The sequence below is a fragment of the Panthera pardus genome, unplaced genomic scaffold, assembly GCF_024362965.1.
Source record: "Panthera pardus isolate Hobbes unplaced genomic scaffold, ASM2436296v1 HiC_scaffold_20, whole genome shotgun sequence".
Lineage (NCBI taxonomy): Eukaryota > Metazoa > Chordata > Mammalia > Carnivora > Felidae > Panthera > Panthera pardus.
In genome coordinates, this window is record NW_026526766.1 from 80,670,495 (window position 1) to 80,698,296 (window position 27,802).

At 40.6% G+C, this 27,802-nt stretch overlaps 1 protein-coding gene across 10 annotated transcripts in view; it reads right to left on the minus strand.

Annotated features, from left to right (window-relative positions):
• Positions 1 to 27,802, minus strand: part of TTLL11 (tubulin tyrosine ligase like 11) — a 238,451-nt gene that overhangs the window by 153,011 nt on the left and 57,638 nt on the right. For 9 of the 10 annotated variants that reach the window (XR_008424334.1, XR_008424335.1, XM_053908256.1 and 6 more), the window contains one exon: positions 25,946 to 26,079. The exons of the other annotated variant lie outside the window; for it this stretch is intronic. Coding sequence is in view for 7 of the 9 variants with exons in the window: in XM_053908256.1 (XP_053764231.1) it covers positions 25,946 to 26,079 (134 nt within the window). In the remaining 2 variants the exon portion in view is untranslated. The remainder of the gene's footprint in view (positions 1 to 25,945; positions 26,080 to 27,802) is intronic. 10 annotated transcript variants of the gene reach the window in all.

A 27,802-nucleotide genomic window follows, 5' to 3' on the forward strand; every position in this document is an offset into this window, starting at 1 on the left:
TGTAGGAATTACTTTTACATGCCTTTGATCATGTGAAGCTCTGTGGTGTTCTGAATGAGCGAGCTGGTTGGAAGCCAGGCTGGGCTGAGTTTTACAAAGGAGCTCCTCCCATGCCACTGGAGGCCAGCTTTATGAGCACTTGTCCTCAAATAAACACTGTCTGCTTCCCCCACCCCACTCTGTTTCAATGGTAGCAGGTGGCCACTGGACAAGTCCTCTGCCTACTCTTAGATGGGCTCACAGGCACGTCAGCCCAGCATCCCCTTTGTGACCTCAGTGGTCATGTGTAAGGAAACTTCCCTGTTTCCTAAATGCATCAGAGAGTGGCAGTGGAGGCCACTCTGTGTGGGAACAGGCTCCCCTGACTGTTCCCCCCAATCCACCTTCCCCATGGGGATATCTCTGTAGCCACGGTCTCCACCACAAGGGATTTAGGACAGGAGGGAGTTTGATCTCCGCTAACGCCCTGAACCAAGCATGGGCTCCAACTCTTTCCTTACTTCCCCACAGCCTAGATGGGATCAAGCTCTAAAAGACTGTTATTAATGAATGACTCAAGGAGAGCAGAAGGGAAATAAACACAGAGAAGAGCACGCAATGAGACAGTCCTGTTTACAGAATTGTTTATTCTCATCTCAGTACAACAGGGCTCTGCGGAGTGACCTTGGATGGCAGAAGGTAGTGTTTTCCCATGTCTAGGAGCACACCTAGATTCCCTGGAGGCTCAGCTAAGAGATCCCCTAACACTGACGCTGGAAAGTTCTCCCTCTCTAGGGAAGACCTCACCTATGACCCATAAAGACAGGAGAGTTATGCAACCACCGCAACAGGACAGTGGTCAGGATATCAGGATACAATCCCATAAACTGAGCAGCCACAGAGAGATAATGTACAGGAAATAGTAGGGTATTTGTTAGTCCCACAGCGTCAATATCTTCATCCATCAAAAGGGGATTATAATAAACTTCTCTAGTCCAGCATTCTCCAGACCTTCAAGACCAGACAACACCAAAAAAAAAAAAAAAAAAATTTTTTTTTGAGAGAGAGAAAGAAAGGAGAGAGAGAAAGAGGAGGGAGCAGGCAGAGGAGGGGCAGAGAGAGAGGGAGAGACTCTTAAGCAGGCTCTATGCCCAGCACAGACCCGACGAGGTGCTCTATCTCATGGGGTTCGACCTCACAACCGTGAGATCATGACCTGAGCCAAAATCAAGAGTCAGACACTTAACTGACTGAGCCACCCCTGTTCTCAGGTGCCCCAGAGAACACTTTTTCAATTATAATGTATTTGGGCGTGCCTGGGTGGCTCAGTCGGTTAAGCGTCCGACTTCGGCTCAGGTCATGATATCACGGTCTGTGAGTTCGAGCCTCGCATCAGGCTCTGGGCTGACAGCTCAGAGCCTGCAGCCTGCTTCAGATTCTGTGTCTGCTTCTCTCTCTGCCCCTCCCCTGCTCATGCTCTGTCTGTCTCTGTCTCTCAACAATAAATAAATGTTAAAAAAAATTTTAATTATAATGTATTTAGAGAACACCGACAAGAGCTCACGTATATTCAGATTAATAATGTGGGCTGATTATAATTTCAATATCTAAGACATGGTGATGCGGTGATATCAGTCAATGGTGACGTTAGTCAATATGTGTTTCAACATTAAACACACAACAATTAATCTGAGAGACAAGTTACTATTTTGCCTTTGCCTTGAATCCAAATAGGCATGATCTCCTTATTTGTGTTTTGCTCATCTAATTTTTAAAGTACCCCTGGTTATCTAACAAAGGGTGGAGTCCGAGAGCAGCAGAGATAAATCTGAGTGATTTTACTCTGATAAGCCACTTTAATCTGAGCTGTAAGCCCTTTCTAAATATCTAGAAGCTTCTTTAAACATGTCACACTGGGGGAATGAAAAGAGCAAGAGGAAGAAACAACCATGCATTGAGTGTCTGGGCGCTTTACAGTGTTCTTATTTAACACACTGTGGAGTGAATGTTCATCTGCCTGCGGTTTTACAGAGGATGAAACAAGAATCAGAGCGTGAAGCAAAGAATAACGCAAGGCCACACGTGCAGCTGTAGGCAGTGTCAACTCAAGCTCCAGAAGCCAGCCTCTTTCCTCCACACCTTTCCACTCCTACGGAAAAGGAGGCAGGGGTATTTGACATCAGCCTGTATGCTCAGTGCTTGTGCAGTACTGGCCTTCCTGCTACACTAAAAGCTTCATAAGGACAAGAACTCAGGCATGTTCATCACAATAATCTCAATGTCAAGTACAATGTCAAAGACTGGAGCCAAGAAAGCTCAGGACACATGGACACAACTTTGAGATTTCTGAAGTGTAGTCATAGGGTCTACAGGGGACATATATGTTCCATGGGACCAACAGCACCAAACCATATCCAGAGGGGATGGGGAAGAGAAGATGATACAGGTAGAAAGGTCTCAATTTGGGAATAATTAAAAAATTTAGAACAGTCCTCAGTGGAATGAACTGCCTAGAAAAATATTAAATTGCCCATTTCTGAAAATGACCAACTACAGGCTGGCGCCTGGGCACCTGTCCAGGTGTGGAGGGCACTCACCCAGAAGAGAGTGGCCCGGATGTTCTCTCGGGTCCTTTCTAATTCCTGTGATTAGTTCTCCTTTGGTACTCCTTTAGCTCTATGGCTAATTAATATCTCTGGAGGTCTGTGTCTGCTTAGGGCTTCCAGCGTTCCTCCATACACTCTTTGGAGAACAAGGTCATGGCAAGATGGCTTGCAGGGTGGCACTGTGCTGTGAGAGGCCACGACTCTCCTACCCAGCGTGGACAACCTCCCTGTGAGCAAGCTCTGGCCACCCAAGGCAGCGAGCTGAGGCTGCTTTCCCACCCAGGCAGAGAGACAGAGGAGGTCGCCTCCATTCCAAAAGTAAAGTGGGAGTCAGGGAAACCTGAATGTTAGACATAATTCTGGAATATGATTCTTAAAAATTAAACACCTTCAAGCAATATAACAGCATTTGTGTTTCTTAAGGAAGACAGATGAACACGCTGTGCTCCGTGGAGATGGACGCCAGCACTGCCACCAAAGGAGGGCTTCGGGAAGTTCTAGGAGTGTTTTTGCCTGTCACAGTGAAGGGAGAGCACTACCAGCATTTGGTGGGCAGGGGCCTGAATGCCAGACAGACGGCTGTGCCCTGAGCAGTCTGCTGTACCTTTGTGAAGTCAAAGACCTATGGATATGCAGCATGGAGCTGGCCTAGAACACAACTCTGTCACAAACAAACAAAAAGAATTTTCTACCTGATTTAAGTTGAGCATCACAATTTTCCAGAAATGCAACAATTGTACAAATAGAGGGCAAATTACACTCTGCCCTTTCTTGCCCTGGGATTTTATCAATATTTCAGAAGTGTCACCTCACTGATGGCATGGTGGTTTATGCTATCTATCTATCTGAGAGGCCGAAAGACAGACACTATAATGTTTAATCAAACTGTCTTACTTTGCTTATATCCAAAGTTATTCATTATAGGTGGGTGCAAGCATTTGACCACTTTAGTATGTCTTTCAGGATAACAGTGCCAAAGCATTTACTTACTGAAATGCATACATTTTCCTTTATTTTCTCTTTTAGAGAACATTATGGGTGTTGTTTTGTTTTTAAACAATGTGTATAGCTTGATTATATTTCATTTCAGGATGATAAAGATAATATCACAAAATATTTTTTATAAAAAGGGGAGGGCAGTGGGATGACACCTTGTAGCAATGAGCACACTTCACGCCCACCAGAAGAGACCAGGGATTCTTGGAGACTTGACTGATTCCAAAACTGGGGCAGGGAAAACGTAACAAAAGCCTGGAATATCTTGTGGCAAAAAAGTAAGAGAGTGCTCACAGAGCGACAGGAAGGACACAGGACTCCACTGGTCAAATCTTGGATAATCTGAACATCAAGATAAATAATGACGGTAAAGGATTATAACTCACTGGGTAAAATGAGAATCCACGAGTCGAGTCCACACTAAATATGCAGGCACACCTGCAGAGGTAAATAAATGAGAAGACAAAGCTTCTCCTGGCAGTAGAAACTCAACCAACAAATGTAGATAGAATGAAGGGGTTAAGTAAACACCACTTGGTGACCATCACAATAATAACCGATTCAGGCAAGAATCACTGAAGGAGGTTAAAACAAGAGGGTGAAAATGTGAGGAGTAGCAGGGTATTATATAGTCTTAAAGTATCTTCCCACAAGATACTTATCAATCCAAAAAGGGAAAATAGTACTTTTTCAGTGGAACTCTGGCAGACACAACCTTAACCAAAAGATGAAAGTTAACATCACCAGGAAGAAGACAACACACTGACATCATCTGCCTCCGGAGATGATACCCCTGAGAGAGACATGACACTGTTTCTGTGCTATTCTTGCCAAAGATGCCTTTCCTGAATCTAATAATGGGGAAACTCCAGACAAACCCAAATTGAGGAGCAATCTGCTAAATAGCTAGCCTGTACTCATCGAAAATGCCAATGTCATGAAACACAAAGAAAGACTAGCACATTCCCCCAGATTACAGGAGGCTAAAGAGACAACTGGATCCAGTTCTTTCACTACACGTTGTTGGGATAATTGTCAGAATCTGAGTCAATTCCGAGTATGATCAGATCAGACAATAGCACTGGATCGATGTTAATTTCACGATTTTGACCCTTACACTGTGGTTATGAAAGACAATGCCCTTTTATTTAGGAAATATATACAGAAGTGTTTTGAGGTAAAGGGGCATCAGGCAACTTGCTCCCAAAAAAGGAGAGAGAGGGTGAGGGACGAAGCAAATGTAGTAAAATGTTAATATTTTGGGTTATTTGAGTGAAGGGTGTGTAGAAATCCTCTGTATTAGTTTTACAATTTTTCAATCAGTCTGAAATTATGTCAAATTAAAAAGTTCAAAGAAAATGGAAGGGAGCCATCGGGTCCAAAAGGACAGAGAAGCACTATCACTAGATCTTTTCTGGCCAAACAAATCCTTCTATCCTGCCCTTCTAACTCATCTAGAAAATATGATGGGTGAATTTCAGAAGGCGGTGGGAGAGCGGGTGTGCGTTTCGGGGGCAGGAAAGGAGGAGAGAATCAGTTATTAATGCGCTGGAGGTCTCGATCACCACGTCTTTCTCAACCCGGGCCTCTCGTCTGCCTTGCTTGCCTTAAACTAACCTCCCAAAAAGCAATGACACAGAAAAGGAGCTGAGCGAGAAACAGCAGCAGAGCTCGCTTTGTTTCTTCAGAGACGAGGAAAGAAGGCACAGGCAAAGCAATTTTCATAATTCCCTTTTGAAACAGGCACTGAAGTCGAGATCGGGGGCACTATTTTGTGGGAGAACATGAGACATGTGTCCTCAAGTGACTAAGGCGACATCACTAGGAACTTTTGCAGAATGAAACCAAAGGACAAAAATTGAAGGGTGAACAATGACCTTTTACTTGCTTTGGGAAGCAGGGTTTTCTTGACCTTTAAAGTAGTCTCCCAGAAAAATGTGTGCCACTCTCCCTTTTTCTTTTTAAAAGCTTGCCATTAGAGGGAAGAAGCACGTGAAGGCATTGGCTCCCTAATGATCATGTTCATCTCAACATTCCACATAATATATCAGTACTGAGAAGGGGCAAAACTGGAACAGCTGCGATTTAAAACACTACATGTATTTGGGGCCAAACTGAAGTTTAGGAGATTAAGCAAAAGAGCTTCTACTCTCTGTGTTATTGCACAGGGCTGTCTCTGAGGAGGAAGAAATCTAGGGGGAAAAAAAAAGTTAAGCCAAGCTGGGATCCCATTCAGTCAGAGAGAGGTCTTCACTTTTTTCCTCTCCTAAATGATCTCTCATCAAATAGTGAGATAATTAGTCTCAAGATAAGGTTTTTATGAAAAATTAAAATAAGTCCATTTCCACATTTCCAATAAGCCAGAAATACCCAGAATGCTTTGTCTAGGCATCCTTAGCACCGGCTTAAATTTCCATCGAAGACTGCAAAACCTCTTTCATTATTCATTAATTTCACACAAATGCCTGAGGGGCCCCTTTGTGCTGGGCAGTGGGGAGGTGGAGACGAGTCTGACCAGGTTCCGGCTCCCCAGGGCCTCCGGTCCAGCAGGGACAACAGAAAAGTAAATGTTCGCTCACGGAGGGACATAGGGTGATTCTCATCGCATCCCCATGGTGCTACAGGTGAGGAACCTGAGGCTCAGAGTAATGAAATAATTTCCCCAAGGTGCACACTTAGGAAGTAATTTAATAAAAGGATTTTAAACTTTGGGATCTATACTGACCCCAAACACTTGCCTCACTATCTTTCAACCAGGAACGTTGGAAAAAAAGTACCGTGCTTTGGGGTCCTATAATTGGAGGGGGGTATAGAATTTGGGCCAGAGAAAATTGTCCCAGGGTCTGGGAGCAGGGGGGTGGGAGGTGGAGTGGGAGAAGGGAGGGATCAGAAAAGACCTTCATAGGTTTGGTGACATCAACTCCGACACAGGAGACTCAAGTGAACAAGCACAGGAAGAGAGTCTCTGACAAAAGAAACAGTCAAGAGATGCAAGAACGTGAGCAGATGTGAATCTTTCTGAATGGGCTTCAGACCCCCCCAGGAAGGATGGCTTGGCCCTGGCTACAATATTCGCTAGTGTCGTCCAACTGCCACCCGGACGACTGCGCAGACCTGGCTTCAGTCACCCTCCTGGGAGGGGCCGGGCAGAGGTGAGGAGACCGTGGTTGCCCCAGGGCAGGGGGGGGGGGGGCAGGCCAGCCCTGCAGAGAGCACTTCTAGAAGCCACCTAGTGCAGCCTTCCCTATCTGCGCCTCCCTAAGCCCGGGCTGCACTGACCGGGCATTAGCAAGAAGATGATTGATTACACAAGGCCCTCGGTGCTCCAGTGAAACCTTGGAGGAGAAATCTGTGCAGAATTTTAACTGCAGCGGGGAGTTTTACGGATGTCCAGGAAAGGCAAATTCACAGAATCACAAAAGCTTAGAGGTGGAAGGGTCCTTAGTGATGCTACACGATCTTCTCTCTTTGCAGAGGAAGCACTGACGCCTGGAAGCGGGGGCAGGGAGGGGGGCGGGGGAGAGATGACTTGGTCAGGCTTCCACAGCCGGTTAAGAGGTGGCACCGGGACATGGCACCAGACGCACAGGCAACAAAAGCCAAAACCAACAAGTGAGACTACATTGAACTAAAGATGTAGTTCTGTCCGGGGGAAAAAAACAATCAACAAAATGAAGAGGCGAACTATAGATTGGGAGAAAATATTTGCAAGCCCAACAGCACATAAGGGGTTAATATCCAAGTTGTATAAGGAACTCATACAATTCAACTGAAAAAAACTTCAATTAAAAAATGGGCAAAGGACCCAGACAGACATTTTTCTGAAGAAGACATACAAATGGCCAACGGGAACATGAAAAGATGATCAACATCACTAATAATCAGAGAAATGCAAATCAAAACCACAATGAGGTATCACCTCGCTCCTATTGGTGAGGGTGTAAAGTGGAACAGCCAGTGTGGAAGACAGTTTAGAGGTTCCTCAAAAAATTAAAAATAGAACGACCAGCAATCCCACTTGTAGGCATATATCCAAAAGAAATGAAATGGTTACCTCTGAGAGATATTTGCACCTCCATGTTTGTTGCAGCATTATTCACAATAACCAACACATGGAAACAAACTTGGGGTCCATCACCAGACTAATGGATAAAGAAAATGTGGTGCATATGTAAAGTGGAATGATATTCAGCCATAAGAAAAGAAGGAAAATATTGCCATTTACATGGATGGACCTTGAGGGCATTATGCTAAGTGAAATAAGTCAGAGAAAGACAAACACTGTATGATCTCACTTATATGTGGAATCTATATTAAAAAAAAAAGTGTAAGTTGCAGAAACAAAGAGTAGAATGGTGGTTGCCAGGGGCTGGGAGGTGGGGGAAATGAGTAGTGGCCAAAGTGCACAAACTTCCAGTTATAAGATGTATAAGTTCTGGGGCATCTGATGTACAGATATGGTGATTACAGTTATCAATACCGCATTGTGTACTTAAAAGTTGCTAAGAGAGTAGATTTTAGATGTTCTCACCACACACACACACACACACACACACACACACACACACACACACACAATGTACTTATGTCAGGTGATGGATGTATTAACCAACCTTATACTTATGTGGCAATCATTTCCTAACATACCCCTATGTCAGATCATCACGCTGTACGTTTTAAACTCACCCATGTTACATGTCAATTACATCTCAGTAGAACTGGGGAAAACAGAAAGCCAGAACTTGAATCCAGGCCACCTACTCCAGCCCAGCCCTTCCTTTCACATTAAATGACCGCCGAGGGCAAGGATGTACGTGAGTTGGTTTGTTTCACTAGCACCCGGCACTTAGTAGGTCTCAGGAAATGTCTGCACTGAACCACGCCAGAAATCTGAGTGCACTGGCCATTGCAGAGCCACATAGAACCATGAGCGGGGACCTCCGATTCTGAACCCCCATGTCCTCATCTGTAAACTGGAGGCAACGACACCTCCCCCGATTGAGTGAGGATAGCAGAGGTCGTGTACTTGGTAAACTACAAAGATGCCAGTTGTCACGTGGGCCACTTAAAAGGACTTCCTAATGAATAGGACCCAGGTATGCTTTTCCAGAGAGGAGTAGCCTCTTGGGTTTCAGACGGTATCATTTTTCCAGTAAACAAATTGAACTGTTAAGCAAGGGGCACAAGAAAGGCATGATATATCTAAGCGGGAGGTGAAGTTCTATTTTTGGCAACAAAGAAAACGAAACTTGAAGCAGATGGGGAGGTGAGACCATGGCTCCTACAGAGTCACTGCCAGCAGCTCTGAATCATCTGCCTTCTTCTGACAGATGGAGTCCCCTAGCTTCTGTCTTCAGTCTTTTACTGGTTATGCACCAGAACCCCAGGCCGCGGCCGCAGCCTCGGTGGAAGCCACGCTGAATAAACAGAAGGCATTCCAAGCTTGCTGCAGATGTGTGTCAGAGCTCCGTGTGTGGGTGGGGGTTGGGGCATCATCAGGGAAAGGGCAGCACAACAACCACCGTCTCACTGGATGGTCAAGTTCCTCATGACCCAAGTCCAGCCCACACCCTTATAAAGTGACAGGCTAGCTCATACTGATACCCTTGATCTCAGAGGAGCCAACTTTTGATGGCTAAACGCACAAGAGACAAAATTTTTAAACCTGCGCATCTGCATATTAATTTGCAAATATACTTGAGTTCCTATTGTGTGCCAGGTGCTGTGAAAGGTGCTAGGGACACAGTGATGAGTGAGACCCATCCTATCACTAGCTGCCCTTGTGGGACTTGGAGAAGGAAAGAAAGATTATGAAACATGCAGTTACCAAACAGTGAGCACACATAAGTGCCAGGAAGAGAGAAGAACAAGGTGTTGTCAAGGACATGCCCCTGACTTGGGGGGCAGAGTAGGTTTATAGGAAAAGTAAAAGAAAACAGCGGTCTGAAGAACGAGCCTCATTTGTCAGGTGAAAGAAAACAGCATCGTAGGTGGGAGAGGGACACAGAGGATGAAGACAAGTGCTCTAGGTGACAGGAGAGGCACGTACAAAATGCAGAGTAAGGGAGGCCGCGGTACCTAGAAAGCTGAATATGGAAGGATATGCCATAGAAAGGAGTGGAAAATGGTGCCAGCTGAGGCTGTGGAGAGGGCCAGGGCTCCCCAAGGCAGGTTGAAGGTATAGAAACTTCATCCTTTGGGTAAGCCATTGGGTGACCCAAGCCAGCCAAATCAGCATGTCATCGATATGCAGGAGAATGATGTGAGTAATCAAGCCAGCAGAAGGTGGTTTGCTAAGTGCGGAATCAGGACAAGGAACACACACTTCACATTGAAGGTTTTGTTCCTGCCTCGACTCTGACCCACTTATAACTCCACATTCTCCTAGTTCCTACACCCAGTGGAGAACATTGTTCTCTGGGGTTTTTGCAAATAATGCACTTCATTCAGCCTCGAGGAGCTGAATCAATAAAAGCTAACTGAGGTTGGTAACTGGAGAGGAAAATGGAAGAACCTCATGCTCACTGACTCTGTCCAAGAAACTGCAAAACATTATTGAACAGGTTTTTGGCTTTATTCACTGAAAAATTCTTCTGCTACGAAATACAAACTCCTTCACCATAATAAATACTGTTTTGATAACAAAACTGTACTTTTCTCAAATACCCAGATGGAAGACCATATGCAAAATAAACTCCAAGGAATTTTTTTATTGGCCATCTGCTGAAGAGGGAAAGAGAGTCTGCGTCCTCCTCGCCACAAAAATTTCCACGGAGAATCCTACTTGCTTCCAGCTAGTGCCACCTGCTGATCATATTTGGGTACCAGTTTTGCAAAGGAATATAGGAGCGATGTGCATCTTCCCCGTTCTTTAGCAAAATAAATTTAATGCTAATTAATGTGACAAATCAAATACCTACCAAGTGTCAGGTTTTAGAATGCTGTTCAGCTACTCACACATCCTCCTGCTGTTGTAGGAGTCACAAAGCAAAGCCCCCACACGCACCTCTGACAGCTCACTTCCAAGGCAATGGCAAGACACTGTTTACTCTCATAATTAAGTGCACCATTTCTAATAAAGCCTCATGTTTGGCTTTACCTGTCAAAATGTAAATGCACGTCTCTTTTAATACGGCTATTCCACTTTGAGATATCTGTCTGGAGGTAATGCTGGCACGGGGGTATAAAGATACCTACGTACGAAGGTGCTCCTGATGGCATTACTTGTTGAACCAAAGAAACAGGAGAACTACCTATATGTTCATCAATAGGGGAATGATTGTAAAAGTCATGCATGCCTACAACAGAGTACTTTGCAGCAGTGAAATGGAAAGATGTATAAAACATAGTGGAGGAAATGGCAGACTGAAGAAGAAAACACAGAGGATAATCCCATTTCTTTAAAGAAAAAGAGCTGTGTGTGACGTGGTGTCTATCTGTTCATACATAGGAAAAAGCTGGAAGGATACACACTAGTGTTCAAGTAATCTCTAGTGAGTGGGGATTTTCTTTTTCGCCTTTTACTTTACATGTTCCTGTATTATTCGAATTCTTAATATGAATGCATTGTTTTGTATTAAAACAAAGGAGATATTAAAAATAAGAATGCCACATGTTGTTGTTGGTGGTGGTGGTTTTTTTTAATCAGGCTTACAGCTAATAAAGCATTTCATCATCAAATACTCACTGGATGTGCACAATCACTCTGAGGTTCGGATCATTTACCCACTTAACAGATGGAGAACCCAGGCTGGGGGAAGGGACTTACCAGACGGGCTGGGCTTTCCAGCAAGTGGCCAGAGTAGTGTTTTCAGAGTCTTATTTTGCATGTGCCAGGCTCTGAGTCAGCAGATTCTAGATGAATACCATTTTAGAAACAAAGAAATCCTCCTTTATGTTAGGGAACCTGTTCTAAATACTTTTAGCGTTGATCAAAAGGGCTTTGATGGTTCAGGACTTAGTCCCCGTTGATCACCTGACCCACCTCCCATTTTACCCACAAGTCTCTCTGAACAGCTACAGTCAGAAAGTCAGGTAAATAACAAGCACTAGTTCGGTTTTCCATCTTCTCCACTAAACCTGCTCCTTCTCTTCAGCATCTTAGCAAAGGGCACCCCCACCAGATTCCTGAAAGCGTCAGTTCCGCCTTCTTCCTCAACCCCCCCTCTCTGATCTGTCTCTGAGTCCTGTGGATTCCGCCTTCTAAATATCCTGCATGTCTGGCCCTTCTCTGCATGAGTCCTGTCTCAGTGTTTCAATACAACCCTCAGCATCTCTGTCATCCGGCCAAGCAGAGCATCCTTTCCCATAGGCCTCACTCCTCCGCTCTCCCCAATCCCATCTATACTCCACCAAAGCTTACTCTGCTAATACCATAACCTGGCCACACTCTTCCCCACCCCCTACCTGAACCTCTCATTGCTTCCTCCTGTTAACTTGGCATTCAAGACCCTCCATGACCTGGCCTCTGCTTCTCTCACTTCATCTACTGCCAAACCCTCTTCTTTTAAACTCCAATAACACCAATCTGCTTATCATTCCAATATGCCATACTATTTCACATCTGTGCACCTATGTACAAGCTACTGGTTTTAGCTGGAATGCTCTTCTTTGGTTAGTCTACAAGGCAAGCTCGTTATTTCAAAGTCTAATCAGGTGTCACCTCAACAGGAAGCCTTCTGCCTCCCACTCTCTCATCTGCCCTCTACCCTGATTACCCTAACCTTCTCATCCTGGACAAGTTTTACTCCTTTCTCTGGCATAGTTCCATACTTTATCCACACATCTATTCAAATATTCTCCCATATTACAGCACAGAAAGTAAAAGTATTAACTCTGGGGCTAGTCATCCAAGCTGTGTTACCCTGACAAAATCACCTAACCTCTCTGTGCCTCAGTTTCCTCTCCTATGAATAATAGAAGAACCCAGTTAGGGTTGCTGAAGAATTTTAAATTAGGTAATCTCGGTTAAAAAAAAAAAAAACTATTGCTATTGTTATTGTCACATAATCAATCATTCAGAGGACTTCCACTTCCAGCCAAGATGTACTGATAGAAACTGGGTTTACCTTTCCATCTGAAGCAACCAAATACTAGACAGAATGCATTAAGCGATGGTTCTGAAGGCACTGGACATCAGGTGACAAAGAACAATGATTCCCGAGAGACAAAAATTAAATGATGTGAGTCCTAAGATTGCCCCAGGTTACTGCCTTGAGAGAGATTCCAATAGACTTAGGAGTCCAATAGACTCCCCAAGCTGAGGGAGTGGAATTGTCAGGGGAGAGTAAGGTAGCTAGAGTTCTCAGGAAAGACTACTGGAGAGGAGACTTCTTCACAAAGAGAGAACTCTGGACATCCACGGAGGGTCTTCCATTAGTATTTAGCCAAGTACAAATCAGTGCACGATTATGAGGAAACTACCTGAGGCCAAGGAAAGAAGCACCGAAAAGAATTAGAAGTAGGAATGCCTGATGCACACACAGAGCCTGGAATACTGTCTGTTCTCACCAGCCAGACTAGAAAACACCACGATTCACAGGTGCACTGGGTGAAGTACACCTAAGTAGTAAGGAATAATTTGTTTATACTGAGCACTGCTCCAGTCCTGTCTGACAGACCTTAAAAACAAGACCCAAATCTATTTACAAGTTAACTGAATCTCATAACAAAGTTCAAGAACATTTGTAGGAATGCAAAAATAGACAAATTCATTGAAAGATACAAACTACCAATGCTCATTCAAGAAGAAATAGAAAACATAAATAGCCTGTATCTGTTATAGAAATGGAAATTTTAATTAAAACGTTCCCATAAAGAAACATCAAGCCCACATGACTTCACTGGTGAGTTTTACCAAAAATTTAAGAAAGAAATAATGCCAATTCTACACAAACTCTTTCAGAAAATTTAAGAGGAGAGAATACTTCCGACTCGTTCTATGTGACCAGCATCACCCTAATAACAAACCAGGCAAAGACATTGCAAAAAAAGAAAACTGCCGAACAGTATCCCTCATGAATATAGATGCAAACATTTTAAACAAGATATTATAAAATCAAATCCAACAATATATAAAGAGGATAATATATCATTACCTAGTTGGATTTATCTTAAAAACGCAAGGTTTATTTAATATTTAAAAATCAATCAATATTATTCATCATATCAATAAACTAAAAAAGAAAATCCATATGATCATCTCAATAGACTCGAGAAGATTGTGTAAAAAATCCAACACACATTTCTAATTAAAAACAAAACAAAATCCATGGAAACAAGGAACAGAAGGAAACTTCATCAATCTAATAAAGGTCATCTACAAGAAATCTATAACTAATCCATACTTAATGATGAAAAACTAAAGGTTTATCCCTTAAGATCAAGAGCAAGTCTAGGACGTCTACTCTCACCACTTCTATTTAACATTTCATGGGACTTTTAGCCAGCGCAATAAGGTAAGAAAAAGAAATGGCTGGAAAGTAAGAAATCATGAAGACATGATAGTCTATCCAGGAAATCCAATGGAATCTACAAAATAAACTACTGAAACTACTGTGTTTAGCCAGATTGCAGGATACAAGATAATATATGAAAGTCAACTGTATTTGTACATACTCACAATAAACAACTAGAAATTGAAGTTTAAAAATACAACATTGTCAATGCATCAAAAATTTGAAATATTTAGGAATAAACTTCAAAAAATGTGAAAGACATAGGCACTAAAAACTAAAAGACATTGCCCAAAGAAATTAAAGACCTAAATAAAAGGAGAGATATATCATGTTCATGGGTCAGAAGACTCAATGTTGTTAAGATGTTGATTCTACCTAAAGTAAAATGTAGATTCAATGCAATCCTAATCAAAATCCCAGCAGGCTTTTTTGTAGATTGATAAGCTGATTCTAAAATTCATATGGCAGATACGGGGCACTTGGGTGGCTCAGTCAGCTAAGCGTCTGTCTTTGGCTCAGGTCATGATTTCACAATTTGTGAGTTTGAGCCCCACATTGGGCTCTCTGCTGTCAGTGCTGAGCCCGCTTCAGATCCTCTGTCTCCCTCTTGCTCTCTGTCCCTCCCCAGCGTGTGCTCACTTTCTCTCTCTCTCTCTCAAAAATAATAAACATTTTTTTAAAAATAAGCTTGAATTAAAAAAATAAAATAAAATAAATTCTTATGGCCGATCAAAAGACTATAATAACCTAGACAACTTTGAAAAAAGTGCACAAAGCTGAAGGACCTATGTTACTTGTTTCAAGACTTATTACAAAACTATAGTAACCAAGACAGTGAGATATTAGCATAAAAATAGACAAATATATGAATGGCATAGAATAGAGAATTCAGAAACACATCCACATACACTTGAGCAACTATTTTCAACATAAAGGCAAAGGCAATTTGGGAGAGAAAGGTTAGTATTCTCATCAAATGTTTCTGAAACAACTGGATATGCATGTCCAAAAAAAGTGAACTTCAATCCATACCTCACAGCATATTCAAAAATTAAGTCAAATGAATCATAGACCTAAACTTAAAACTACAAAATTTCTAGACAAAAGCATAGAACATCTTCGAGAGTTTGAGTTAGGTAAAGATTCTTACATAACACCAAAACAGGATCCATGAAAGAACAAACTGATAAATTGGACTTCACCAGAATGAAAATTTGATCTTCAAAATATACTGTTAAGACAATGAAGAGACAACGCACAGAATGGAAGAAAATATTTGCAATTGATATAGCTGATAAATACCTATATTCAAAATACATAAAGAACTCTCAACACTCAATAATAAACAATTCAATTTTTAAAAATGGACCCAAGATATAAGTAAATACTTCATTAAAGAATGTATTTGGATGATAAAGCACATGAAAAGATGTTCAACATCATTAATAACTAGGGAAATGCAAATTAAAGCCAACAAGAAAAGGCTACACATCTATTAGAATTGCTAAAATTGAAAAGACTATTACCAACTAATGGCAAGGATGTGGAAGAACTAAAATGCTCACACATGGTTGATGGGAATATAAAATGGCACAACCACTTTGGAAAACAATTGGTATTTTCTTTGATATCAAATATACATCTGCTATATGATCCAGACACTCCATTCTTAAGCATTTACTCAAGAGAAATGGAATCATATGTCCATACAGAGACTCAGACACGGATATTCATAGCATCTTTATTTGTAATAGGTCAAAACAGGAATCAATCCAAATATCCAGCAGCAGCTGAAGGTATAAACAAACTTTGGTTTATACATTAAATAGAATTACTCCTCAATAATAAAAATAAATGAATTATTATTGATGAATACTACAGTATGGATGAACCTCAAAATAATTCTGTAGAGTGAAAGAAGCCAGAAAAAAAATTTTTTAAGGAAAAAATAAGAGTACTGCTACATTATTCCACTTATATAAAATTCTAGAAAGGGCGAACTAGTCTTGATAGAAAGCAGATCTATGGCTGCCTGGTGATGGGAGGCAGAGGGCAAGGAGAGAAAGAAAGGAAAGATTACAAAAGGACATGAGGAAATGCTCTGGGGTGATGGATATATTCATGATGTTGATCGTGGTGATGGTTTTGTGGGTTTTTTCATATATCAAAGCTTATCAAACTGCAAACTTTAAATATTTGTAGTTTATTGTACTTTAATTATATCTGAATTAAAGCTTTTTTTTAAAAGTATGAGACAAATAGACTAGCTACATAGTCCCAAAATATCTCCCCACAAAATACTTAACCTTACAAAGGGAAAACAGCAACTTTTTAGTGGAGAAACCTAACAGAAACTACCTCAACTAAATGATTAAATTTAACATCACCAGAAATAAGACATCTTGACATTATGTATCTCCTGATATGCTGCACTAAGAAGGTCACAACATCATTTTGTGGTATTCTTATAAAAAATGTGTAATCGTAATCTAATCATGAGAAAAATCAGACAAAACCAAATTGAGGAACATTCTGGTTTTTTTTTTGTTTTGTTTTGTTTTGTTTTGTTTTTTTTACTTTACATCCAAGTTAGTTAGCACATAGTGCAGTAATGATTTCAGGAGTAGATTCCAGCGATTCATCCTCTGTATAACACCCAGTGCTCATCCCAGCAAGTGTCTTCCTCAATGCTCTTGCCCATTAGCCATTTCCTCATTCACAACTCCTCCAGCAAACCTCAATTTGTTCACTATATTTAAAAGTCTCTTATAGTTTGTGCCCCTCCCTGTTTTTACATTATTTTTGCTTCCCTTCCCTTATGTTCATATGTTTTGTATCTTAAATTCCACATATGAATGAAGTTATATATTTGTCTTTCTCTGACAGGCTAATTTCACTTGGCATAATACACTCTAGTTCCATCCACATTGTTGAAAATGGCAAGATTTCATTTTTGATTGCTGAGTAATACTCTACTCTGTGTGTGTGTGTGTGTGTGTGTGTGTGTGTGTGTGTGTATATATATATATATATATATATATATATATATATATATGTATGTATGTATATACACCACATCTTCTTTATCCATTCATCCATCAATGGACATTTGGGCTCTTTCCATACTTTGGCTATTGTCGATAGCACTGCTATAAACATTGGGGTGCATGTGTCCCTTAACAGCACACCTGTATCCTTTGGATAAATACTTAGTAGTGCAATTGCTGGGTAGTAGGGTAGTTCTATGTTTAGTTTCTTGAGGAACCTCCATACTGTTTTCCAGAGTGGCTGCACCAGTTTGCATTCCCACCAGCAGTGCAAAAGAGTTCCTCTTTCTCCGTATCCTCACCAACATCTGTTGTTGCTTGAGTTGTTAATTTTAGCCATTCTGACTGGTATGAGGTGATATCTCATTGTGGTTTTGATTTGTATTTCACTGATGATGAGTGATGTTGAGCATTTTTTCATGTGTCTGTTAGCCATCTGGATGTCTTCTTTGGAAAAGTGTCTATTCATGTCTTTTGCCCATTTCTTCACTGGATTATTTGTTTTTGGGTGTTAAGTTTGATAAGTTCTTTATAGATTTTGGATACTAACCCTTAATCTGATATGTCATTTGCAAACACCTTCTCCCATTCTGTTGGTTGCCTTTTAGTTTTGCTCATTATTTCCTTCGCTGTGCAGAAGCTTTTTATCTTGATGAGGTCCCAATAGTTTCCCTTGCCTCCAGAGACATGTTGAGTAAGAAGTTGCTGTGGCCAAGGTCAAAGAGGTTTTTGATGCCTTCCTGTCTTACATTTAGGTCTTTTATCCATTTTGAGTTGATTTTTGTGTATGGTTTAAGAAAGTGATCCAGGTTCATTCTTCTGTATGTTGATGTCCAGTTTTCCCAACACCGTTTGCTGAGGAGACTGTCTTTATTCCACTGGATATTCTTTCCTGCTTTGTCAAAGATTAGTTGGTCATACATTTGTGGGTCCATTTCTGGGTTCTCTATTCTGTTCAATTGATCTAAGTGTCTGTTTTTGCGCCAGTACCATGCTGTCTTGATGGTTACAGCTTTGTAACAAATTGAGGGACATTCTAAAAAAATAAACTGACCAGTACTTTTCATAAGAGTCAGGTCATGAAAGACAAAGATAGAGTGAAGAACTGTTACAGCTTACAGGAGACTAAGGAGATATGACAACTAAATGCAATGAGTGAACATGGAGTGGATCCTGTCCCAGGAAAAAAATACATTAGCAAGACAATAGAAAAATGCAAATAAGGTGAGTAGATTATTTTTTAATGTTTATTTATTTATTTTGGGAGAGACAGAATGGTAGAGACAGACAGAGGGGTAAAGAATCCCAACCAGGCTCCACACTGTCAGTGCAGAGCCTAATGCAGGCTCCATCTCACAAACCGTGAGATCATGACCTGAGGGGAAATCAGGAGTTGGACACTTAACCGACTGAGCCACCTAGGTGCCCCAAGCCATGTAGATTATTAAGTAATATTACATCAATGTTAATTTCCCAGTTTCAGTAATTGTATAAGATGTTATCAGGGAAAGCTAAATGAAGGGAATATGGGAACTCTTTCTGCATACTATTTTTGCAATTTTCTTATAAGTCTAACATTATTTCAAAACAGCTTCAAAACTAAAGGTAAAATAAAGACATTTTCAAACAAAAGCTGGGAGAACAGCAGATCTGTACCATAAAACATATGTTTTAAAAAATTCTTCAAGTTGAAGGAAAATAATTCCCAGATGGAATCCAAAAACTACTCAAAGGAATGGAGAGTGCTGGAAATGTAAATATATAGGTGAGCATACAAGACAAATAAACTCATTTTTCAGCTTCTTTATATAAGATAATTGACTCTTCAAAGCAAAAATAATAATGATGTATTGTGGGGTTTATAACACAGAAATATAATATATGATAATACCATAAAGGATAAAGATGGAAATAGAGGTATACTGTTGTGAAGCAACATATATTTTACTTGAAGTATGTAATACTTAAAGGTAAATGTGATAAGTTAAAGATGCATTGTAAACCCTAGATTCTAAGGCTAAGACAAAAACTAAAAACATTTTTAAAAAAAGCATGGCTAGTAAACCTAAAGAGGAGATAAAATAAAACACTAAAAATGATCAATTAGGGGCGCCTGGGTGTCTCAATCGGTTAAGAATCTGATTCTTGATTTGGGCTCAAGTCATGATCTCACAATTCATGGGTTTGAGCCACATGTCAGGCTCTGTGCTGACAGCGTGGAGCCTGCGGGTGATTCTCTCTTTCCCTCTCTCTCTCTTTCTCAAAAACAAGTAAACAAACAAACAAAAATGCTCAATTAATCCAAATATATAGGATAAACCATAAAGAAATTGTAAGATAGTATACTTGAGTCCAACAATATTGATTGTAAATGTACATTAAATGTAAGTGGGCCAAGCACACCAATTAAAAGGCAGAGATTATCAAACTGGATAAAAGACCATAACCCAACTATATGATGTCAACAAGAAGCAATCTTTAAAAATGCAAATAGATAAAAGTAAAAGAATAGTAAAATGATATACCATGCAAATACTAAGCCAGGAGGTGCTATATGAATATCAGAAAGAGTAGATTTCAGGACAAGAAAAGTTACCTTCAAATGAAGTCAAATCATCAAGCTAACAACAGCTTCAAACTACATGAAACAAAATGGACACAACTAAAAGGAAAAATAGGCAATCCACAATGAGATTTGGAAATTTCAGCATACCCTCTCAGTAACTGACCAAATAAGTAGGTGGTAAATTAGTAAGGAATATATGAACAGTACCAAGTACCAATTTGACTTAGCACCAACACCTCCAGAATACATATTATTTTCAAGTACATATGAAATATTCATCAAGATAAACAATATATGGGTCATAAGACAACTTTCAACAAGTTTAAAGGCACAAAGATAACACTGAATATATTCTCTGATGTCAACAAAATTAAATTTGAAATCAGTGACAAAGGATACTTGGACAATTCCAAAATTATTTATAAATTAAACAACCCATTTCTAAATAATCCACAGGTTAAAGAAATCTCAAGGGGCATTATACAACATTTTTAACTAAATGGTAATGAAAATGTGATATACAAACATTTCTGAAATATATCTAAAGTGGTGCTTAGAGAGAAATTTATTGATTTAATGTTTAAAAATCAGTGAACTTGGGGCACCTGGGTGACTCAGTCAGTTAAGCATCTGACTCTTGATCTCAGCTCAAGTCTTGATCTCAGGGTTGTGAGTTCAAGCCTCGCACTGGGCTCCACACTCAGCGTGGAGCCTACTTAAATAAATAAATAAATAAATAAATAAATAAATAAAATGCTTTAAAAATCAGTAAACTTAGGGGCACCTGAGTGGCTCAGTGGGGTGAGCATCCAACTTTGGCTCGGGTCATGATCTCACAGCTCACAAGTTTGAGCCGTGCATCAGGCTCTCTGCTGTCAGCATGGAACCTGCTTTGGATCCTCTGTCCCCCTCTCTCTCTCAAAATAAATAAACTTAAAAACAAAAATCAGGGAACCTAAGTTCCTCCTTAAAAGATAGAGGGGGAGCGGGGCGCCTGGGTGGCTCAGTCGGTTGAGTGTCCAACTCTTGGTTTTGGCTCAGGTCATGATCTCACGGCTCGTGAGTTTGAGTCCCACATCAGGCTCACTGCTGTCAGCCTGTCAGTGAAGAGCCTGTTTCGGATCCTCTGTCCCCCTCTCTCTGTCCCTCCCCGACTTGTGCTCTCAAAAACAAAGAAAACATTTATAAAATAAATAAATAAAAATAAATAAAAAGTTAAAGAAAAGTAAATCCAAAAAAAGTAGAAATCAATGATATAGAAAATGGACAAACTATAGAGAAAAAATAATGAAATCACAAGTTGGTTCTTTGAAAAGATCAACAAAATTAATAAAACTTTAGGTAGGCTGATATGAAAAGAAAGAAAGAAAATAAGAAAAGGGGAGGGGAGGGGAGGGGAGGGGAGGGGAGGGAAGGGAAGGGAAGGGAAGGGAAGGGAAGGGAAGGGAAGGGAAGGGAGAAAGAAAAAGAAAACACAAATTACCAATATGGACAATGAACGGGTGAGATCACCACATACCTCACAGACATTAAAAAATAAGGAATACTATTTTTCAAAACTTTGTCAATAAATTTGACAAATTAGATAAAATGGACTAATTCCTTGAAAGAAACAAGTTACCTATATGTATTAAAAAATTAATTCATAATTTAAAATGTTTCCAGAAAGAAAGCTCCATGCCCAAATACTTTCAATAGTGTATTCTACCAAGCATTTAAGAAAGAAATAATACCAATCTTATACAAAATTTTCAAAACAGTAAAGGAAGAAATATTTACCAACTCATTTAATGAGGGTTGCCTGGGGTGCCTGGGTGGCTCAATTGGTTAAGCATCTGACTCTTGATGTCGGCTCAGGTCAGTTTTGTGAGTTTGAGCCCCACGTCAGGCTCTGTGCTGACAGCACAGAGTCTGCTTTGGGTTCTGTCTCCCTCTCTCTCTGCCCCTCCCCCACTCATGCTCTGTCTCTGTCTCAAAAATAAATACAAACATTAAAAAAAATTTTTTTAATGTGAATTGGTGGTTCATCATATTACCAAAATAAAGAGAAAAATCAATCATCTTAATAGATACAGAAAAGCATTTGACAATATTAAGCACCCATTCATGATGAAAAACTTCTGCAAACTATAAAAGACACATTCCTCAACCTGATAAAGGGCGTCTACGAACAACATGTAGCCAATATCACATGTAACAGTGAAAAGCTGTATGTTTTCCCCCTAAGATTGGGAACAAGGCAAAAAAAGTCCACTCTAATTACTTCTAATTCAGTGATGTACTGGAGATCCTAGCCCAGTGCAGTATAATAAGAAAAATAAATAAATAAATAAATAAATAAATAAATAAATAAATAAATGGCATATAAGATTTAGAAGCGAGGAAACAAAAAATATTAATTCACCAGTGAATTAATTGTATACATAGAAAATCCAAACAAATCTACAAAAAAAAGAACTTACAGAACTGGAATTGAGCAAGGTCATATGATACAAGTTCAAAATTAAAAAGTCAACTGGGTATCTATATACTAGCAACAAACAATAGAAAAATGAAATTCAAAAAATACCATTTATAATAGCATAAAAAAAAAACATTCTTAGGGATAAAGTTAGCAAAATATGTGCAAGGCCTGTACTGAAAACTATAAAAACACTGCTGAGATAAATTAAGGAAGACATAAATAAATACAGATAAAAGTCAAGGATTAGATGAGTTGACACTGTTAAGATGTCCACGGCCTCCAAACTGATCTGTAGAGACTGTGCAATCACAATCAAAGCCCGAGGTGGCTTCTTCGTAGAAATGGGCAAACTGGTTACAAAAGTGAGGTGGACATGCAATGGTCCTGTGGTAACCAAAACAATCGTGAAGATACACGAAGTGGGAAGACTTGCGCTACCCAATATACTCTACCGCTATAGTAACCAAGATAAAGTGTGGTATCAGCATAAGAGCAAACATACAGATGAGTGGCACAAAACAGACTCCAGAAACAGACCAAACACAGACGGTCAATTGGTTTTCAACAAGGTTGCCAAGGTAATTCCGTGTGGGAAACAATCATCAGTGCAGCAAAAGGCACTGGAAAAACTGAATATCCCTATGGAAGAAAGGAAACTTTCAACACTGATCTTGTGCCATATATAGAAACTGAGTTGAAATGAATCATAAATCTAAGTGTAAACCCTAAAACTAACACACTTCTGGAAAAAAAACAAAGCATAAAATCTTCCCAACATTTAGTTGGGCAAAGATGCCTTAGAGATCACACAGAAGCAGAAACGATAAAAGAAAAAAATTTTTTAAGTTCAACTTCACCCAGATTAAAAACTTGTGCTCTTCAAAAGACAGAGTTAAAACATGAAAATTTGAGGTTAAGGTTTTGAAAAGTTAAAAGGGAGAAAATATTCACAATAGACATAGAAAAGACTTGTACACAGAATATATAAAGAACCTACAACTTAAAAATAAAATGCCCATAGAAATAAGCAAAATTTTAAATGTACACTTAACAAAAGAAGACACTCAAATGACCACAAAGCATGTGAAAGATGCTCAACGTCTGGTCATCAGGGAGGTGTAAAAAAATTTTTTTAACGTTTATTTATTTTTGAGACAGAGAGAGACAGAGAATGAACAGGGGAGGGGCAGAGAGAGAGGGAGACACAGAATCTGAAACAGGCTCCAGGCTCTGAGCTGTTAGCACAGAGCCCGATGCGGGGCTCGAACTCACAGACCGTGAGATCATGACCTGAGCCGAAGTCGGACGCTTAACCGACCAAGCCACCCAGGCGCCCCAGGGAGGTGTAAATTAAAACCATAAAGAGATACAACTACACGTCTCCAAGAATGTCTAAAATTCAAAAGACTAACAGTACCAAGTCTTGCCAATGATAGAACTCTCACACACTGCTGGTGAGGGTGTACAACCACTTTGCAAAACACTTTGGCAAGTTCTTGTAAGTCACACATACAGATAACATATGATCCAGAAATTCTACTCGTTAGGTACAACCCAAGAGAAATGAAAATATATATCCACAAAATGATTTGTATGTGATCAATCATGGCGGTTTTAATATAAAATCCCAAACTGGAAATAACCCAAATGCCCCCTCAATTGGTGGTTGGATAAGCAAATTGTGGTATATTGATACAATGGAGTACTACTTGCCAATAAAAATACAAACTGCTGATATACACAACAAACATGGGTGAATCTCAAAAACATAATTCTGAAAGAAACAAAAAGACTCAAAGAAGTATATATATATATATATGTGTGTGTGTGTGTGTGTGTGTGTGTGTGTGTGCGCGCGCGTGTGTGTGTGTGTATATATATATATATGATTCTATTTATATGAATTTCTTGAACACGCAAAATTAATCTATAGTGAGAATGCAGATCAGCAGCTGCCTGGGCTGGAAGAGTTGAGGGAATGGATTGCAAAGAGGCACAGAGGAATTTTGGGGGTTGGTGGAAAAGTATCTGATTTTGAAAGCACAGTTGGTAGGTATCTCATTTAAATTCACAGAATAGGGGCGCCTGGGTGGCTTAGTCGGTTAAGTGTTGGACTTCGGCTCAGGTCATGATCTCACGGCTCTTGAATTCAAGCCCTGCTTCAGGCTCTGTGCTGACAGCTCGGAGTCTGGAGCCTGCTTTGGATTCTATGGCTCCCTCTCTCTCTCTCTCTGCCCCTCCCCCGCTTGCACTCTTTCTCTGTCTCTCAAAAATGAATAAACATTTTAAAAAATGTTTTTAACTCAAAGAATAGTTAAACACAGAGTTGTAGAAATGGGACAGACACATATTGCACACAGGGACAAAAACGTGAACACAGCCACAGAAGTGGGAAATTGAGGGGTGAGTATGGGGAATAGCTGAGCATTTATTTTTTGTAATTAACTTTATGGAAGCATAATTTACAAGCAATAAAATGTACTCATTTTTTTTTTAACATTTTTTATTTATTTTTGGGACAGAGAGAGACAGAGCATGAACGGGGAAGGGGCAGAGAGAGAGGGAGACACAGAATCGGAAACAGGCTCCAGGCTCCGAGCCATCAGCCCAGAGCCCGACGCGGGGCTCGAACTCACGGACCGCGAGATCGTGACCTGGCTGAAGTCGGACGCTTAACCGACTGCGCCACCCAGGCGCCCCTAAAATGTACTCATTTTAAGTTAATAACTGGATGAATTTTAAGAAATGTGTAAACCCATGTGACAAACATCCCATAGACAGCTTCCTTTCAAAAATTACCACTTCAAACTTTTTTTGTGCTTACGAAATCATAATTTTATTACAAGCTTTATGATTTAATATTAAAACCAAAACAACATGTAGGCAGTAAAATAGATTATAAAAAACATAGGCCTTGAAATCAGCTCTAGGTTTAAATCCCTGTCTCCAGCAGGTCACTTTGCCTATCAAAGCCTCAGCTTCCTTATCCACAAAATGGGATTAAGGATACAACCAACTTCCCAAGATCACCGTGAGGATTAAAAGAAGTAATGGTAAGCTTCTGGCACAATGCCTGGAGCACACGGTAGGACTGATAAACGGTATCAGCCTTATCACAATGAGATAGGCATCTGTCGCATAGTTACTCTCAGAGGTATGGTATGGACCATGGGACCCACTGGCAAGGGCTTTGAAATGGTCCTAAATGAGAAATGGCGATCTTGACTTCAGCTTCCCTACTGGTACTCTTTCACAATCAGTGGTGAAGGCTGCAAAGTATTTTGTGCCCAAACGTTTTGCTTTGATATGGAATGGGTGATTTGAAAATTGACACTGGGGCAGATTTAAAGCAGAGAACACTTAAAGGGTCCCCTCCTCAAACCCCCCAGTGTGTCAGACCTACTTCCCTAGCCTTGAAACAGAGTCTGACCTCCCACATTTCATACTACAGGATGCTGGGGAGACCACGCTCCAGATTCACCCGGTCCCGATCTGCTTGTGGTCGCAGGCACCTGCTCCAGCTCTGGCTTCTTGGCTTTCCAAACACTGACTCCAAGACCCGGCTCCCAATATCTGCCTCAGGCCAGTCTCCTCAGGTCAAGACCCACTTCTTCAGTTTACCTACCTGTCACCCTGCCCGTTCAACTCTCCAAGCTCCTTGATTGCTGCCGACACCCACTGTGTACTGCTGTGACACCCCCTCGGCTAGTCGCAGCTTCCTGGGGACCCCCCGCCCCAGCTCCCAGCACACAGGACCCAGGACCCAGCTCCCGGGACACAATTGCAAACATGACATAATTCAAGGGTCGTGGGGACAGAGCGCCGTCTACCTGAGCCACAAAGAGCTGGAACTCGTCAGGCAGAATCCATGAGCGAGGGTAGAAGTTGTACTCCTCAGGAAAGAGATTCTGCATGATTCTCACGGCTCTGCTCAGAGTAATTTTACGCACCATCTCCGTCATGCCTGGGGAGAAGAGAAGCTGTGAGGTTTGAACAGCAGTGGGCCACTAGCTATAAAACAGCCATTATTGGGGACTTTTAAAACCACCCACCCGACGTATTCCCTGTCTCAGACAGGATAAAAAAAGGTATGAGCTGTTCCCCACAGTGGTGACTCATGGTTTGGAAAGACCCACCAAATTAATGAAAAACTTGAGGCAGTAGACAGATATTTTTTTTCTCTTATAAAAATGAAGCATCAGTTTCAAGGAATGAGTTTCCACCTAGTCTATCATTCCATTCTTTGCCAGCCCCCTAGATAACGGATAAAGAGAAGCATTTATATCTCGCACTTAAAACTTCAGATCCTCCTTAATTTGGGGCCACCATATACACTCCTGGGACTGCTTCTGTCTTATACCCTCGAGAACATTACCTGGTGGACTCTGCCTGCCTTACGAGAAGCTTAATTAAATTGCTTTGTTTTAATCTTTCATGAGTGTTAAAGGTATGAAGTAAAAGAATATGTAGCTTTCAGCACAAAATCTGTCTCCTTGAAATAAGGACACAAAGTGGAAAGGATATCATAGCATAATTTATAGTTTAGGGGGAAAAAATGGAATCTGTAGGAGTTCTTCAGTTATAAGTACTTCGCTAACAGTTGATCAGACCTCATTAATTTGCCCAGAGGGGATTCAAATGTCTCACTTATAAAACATTTTAAAAGATGGCGGATTTTTTTTTTTTTTTTCTCGTAACATCTTCGGGAACTCTGACAAGAGAAGACACAGAGTCTATTCCTTAGCGAATGTTAAGCAAATAGGCAGAAATTCTTTCAAATTTTAGCAGGCTTATCTCTCGAGGCAAATATCACCACTGAAAATGGAGACTAAAAATGGCCTTCACCCTCAAAGAGGCTACACAGTTCCATCACTGACACTGGAAATTTGTTTAGCAAAAGTTATTTTTAACAGAAAGCACACAGTTCCATGTCAGTTTGGCATGTCCGAATTATCACACATTTCAAGTGGGCACAATCAGAATGAATGAGATTTCTCTAAATTCCCACGTTCAGGAAGTGAAGGGTGAACATCCGAGAATGACGGTTTTAATAACCTGCTTCTTGCTTCCCTCAGCATATTAAAAAGAGCAATAAATCTGAAGATCGCAGATTCAAGATGTCAATGCACAGCTTCTTGGCTCTTGTTCAGAAGGAGATAGAGAAGGATTAAACAAGATATAAAGAGCTTAAAAGGCACTAATAAACTGTGCCCTGATGTGAACTCTTCGATATTAAAGAAAACTCACTGAGGATACTGTTCTGAGCTTCCCGAGAAATAAGCATGAGCCTAGAAAACTACAGCTCTTTCCTTTCAGTCCCCTGTGAAATTAGAATTTTTGAGTTCGAAACACTGGAGCCAAACACAAAGTGCACAAAACAAAAATCTCAACATTTTTTGGAGCTTTTTTCTTTTCTTTGACAATACTGGGTGACCAATCTAGACGAAAACCCTTCGTCACTAACTGTAATATGGCACCTTACACCAAGTAGATGAAGCCTCCTGGCCAAACAGTGTTGTGGTACTTGCCACCCTTTAATGGCCTTGTGGCAGGAGGAGGTTCTCTTTCAGAAACCCCTGAGCAGATCGGATGGACTCACACAACACAGACAGAATTGCTGTGAGCACAGAAGCGTGGTTTGAATGCTATAGAAAAGTTTTATGAAAATCAATGTCCAGCAAACTGAG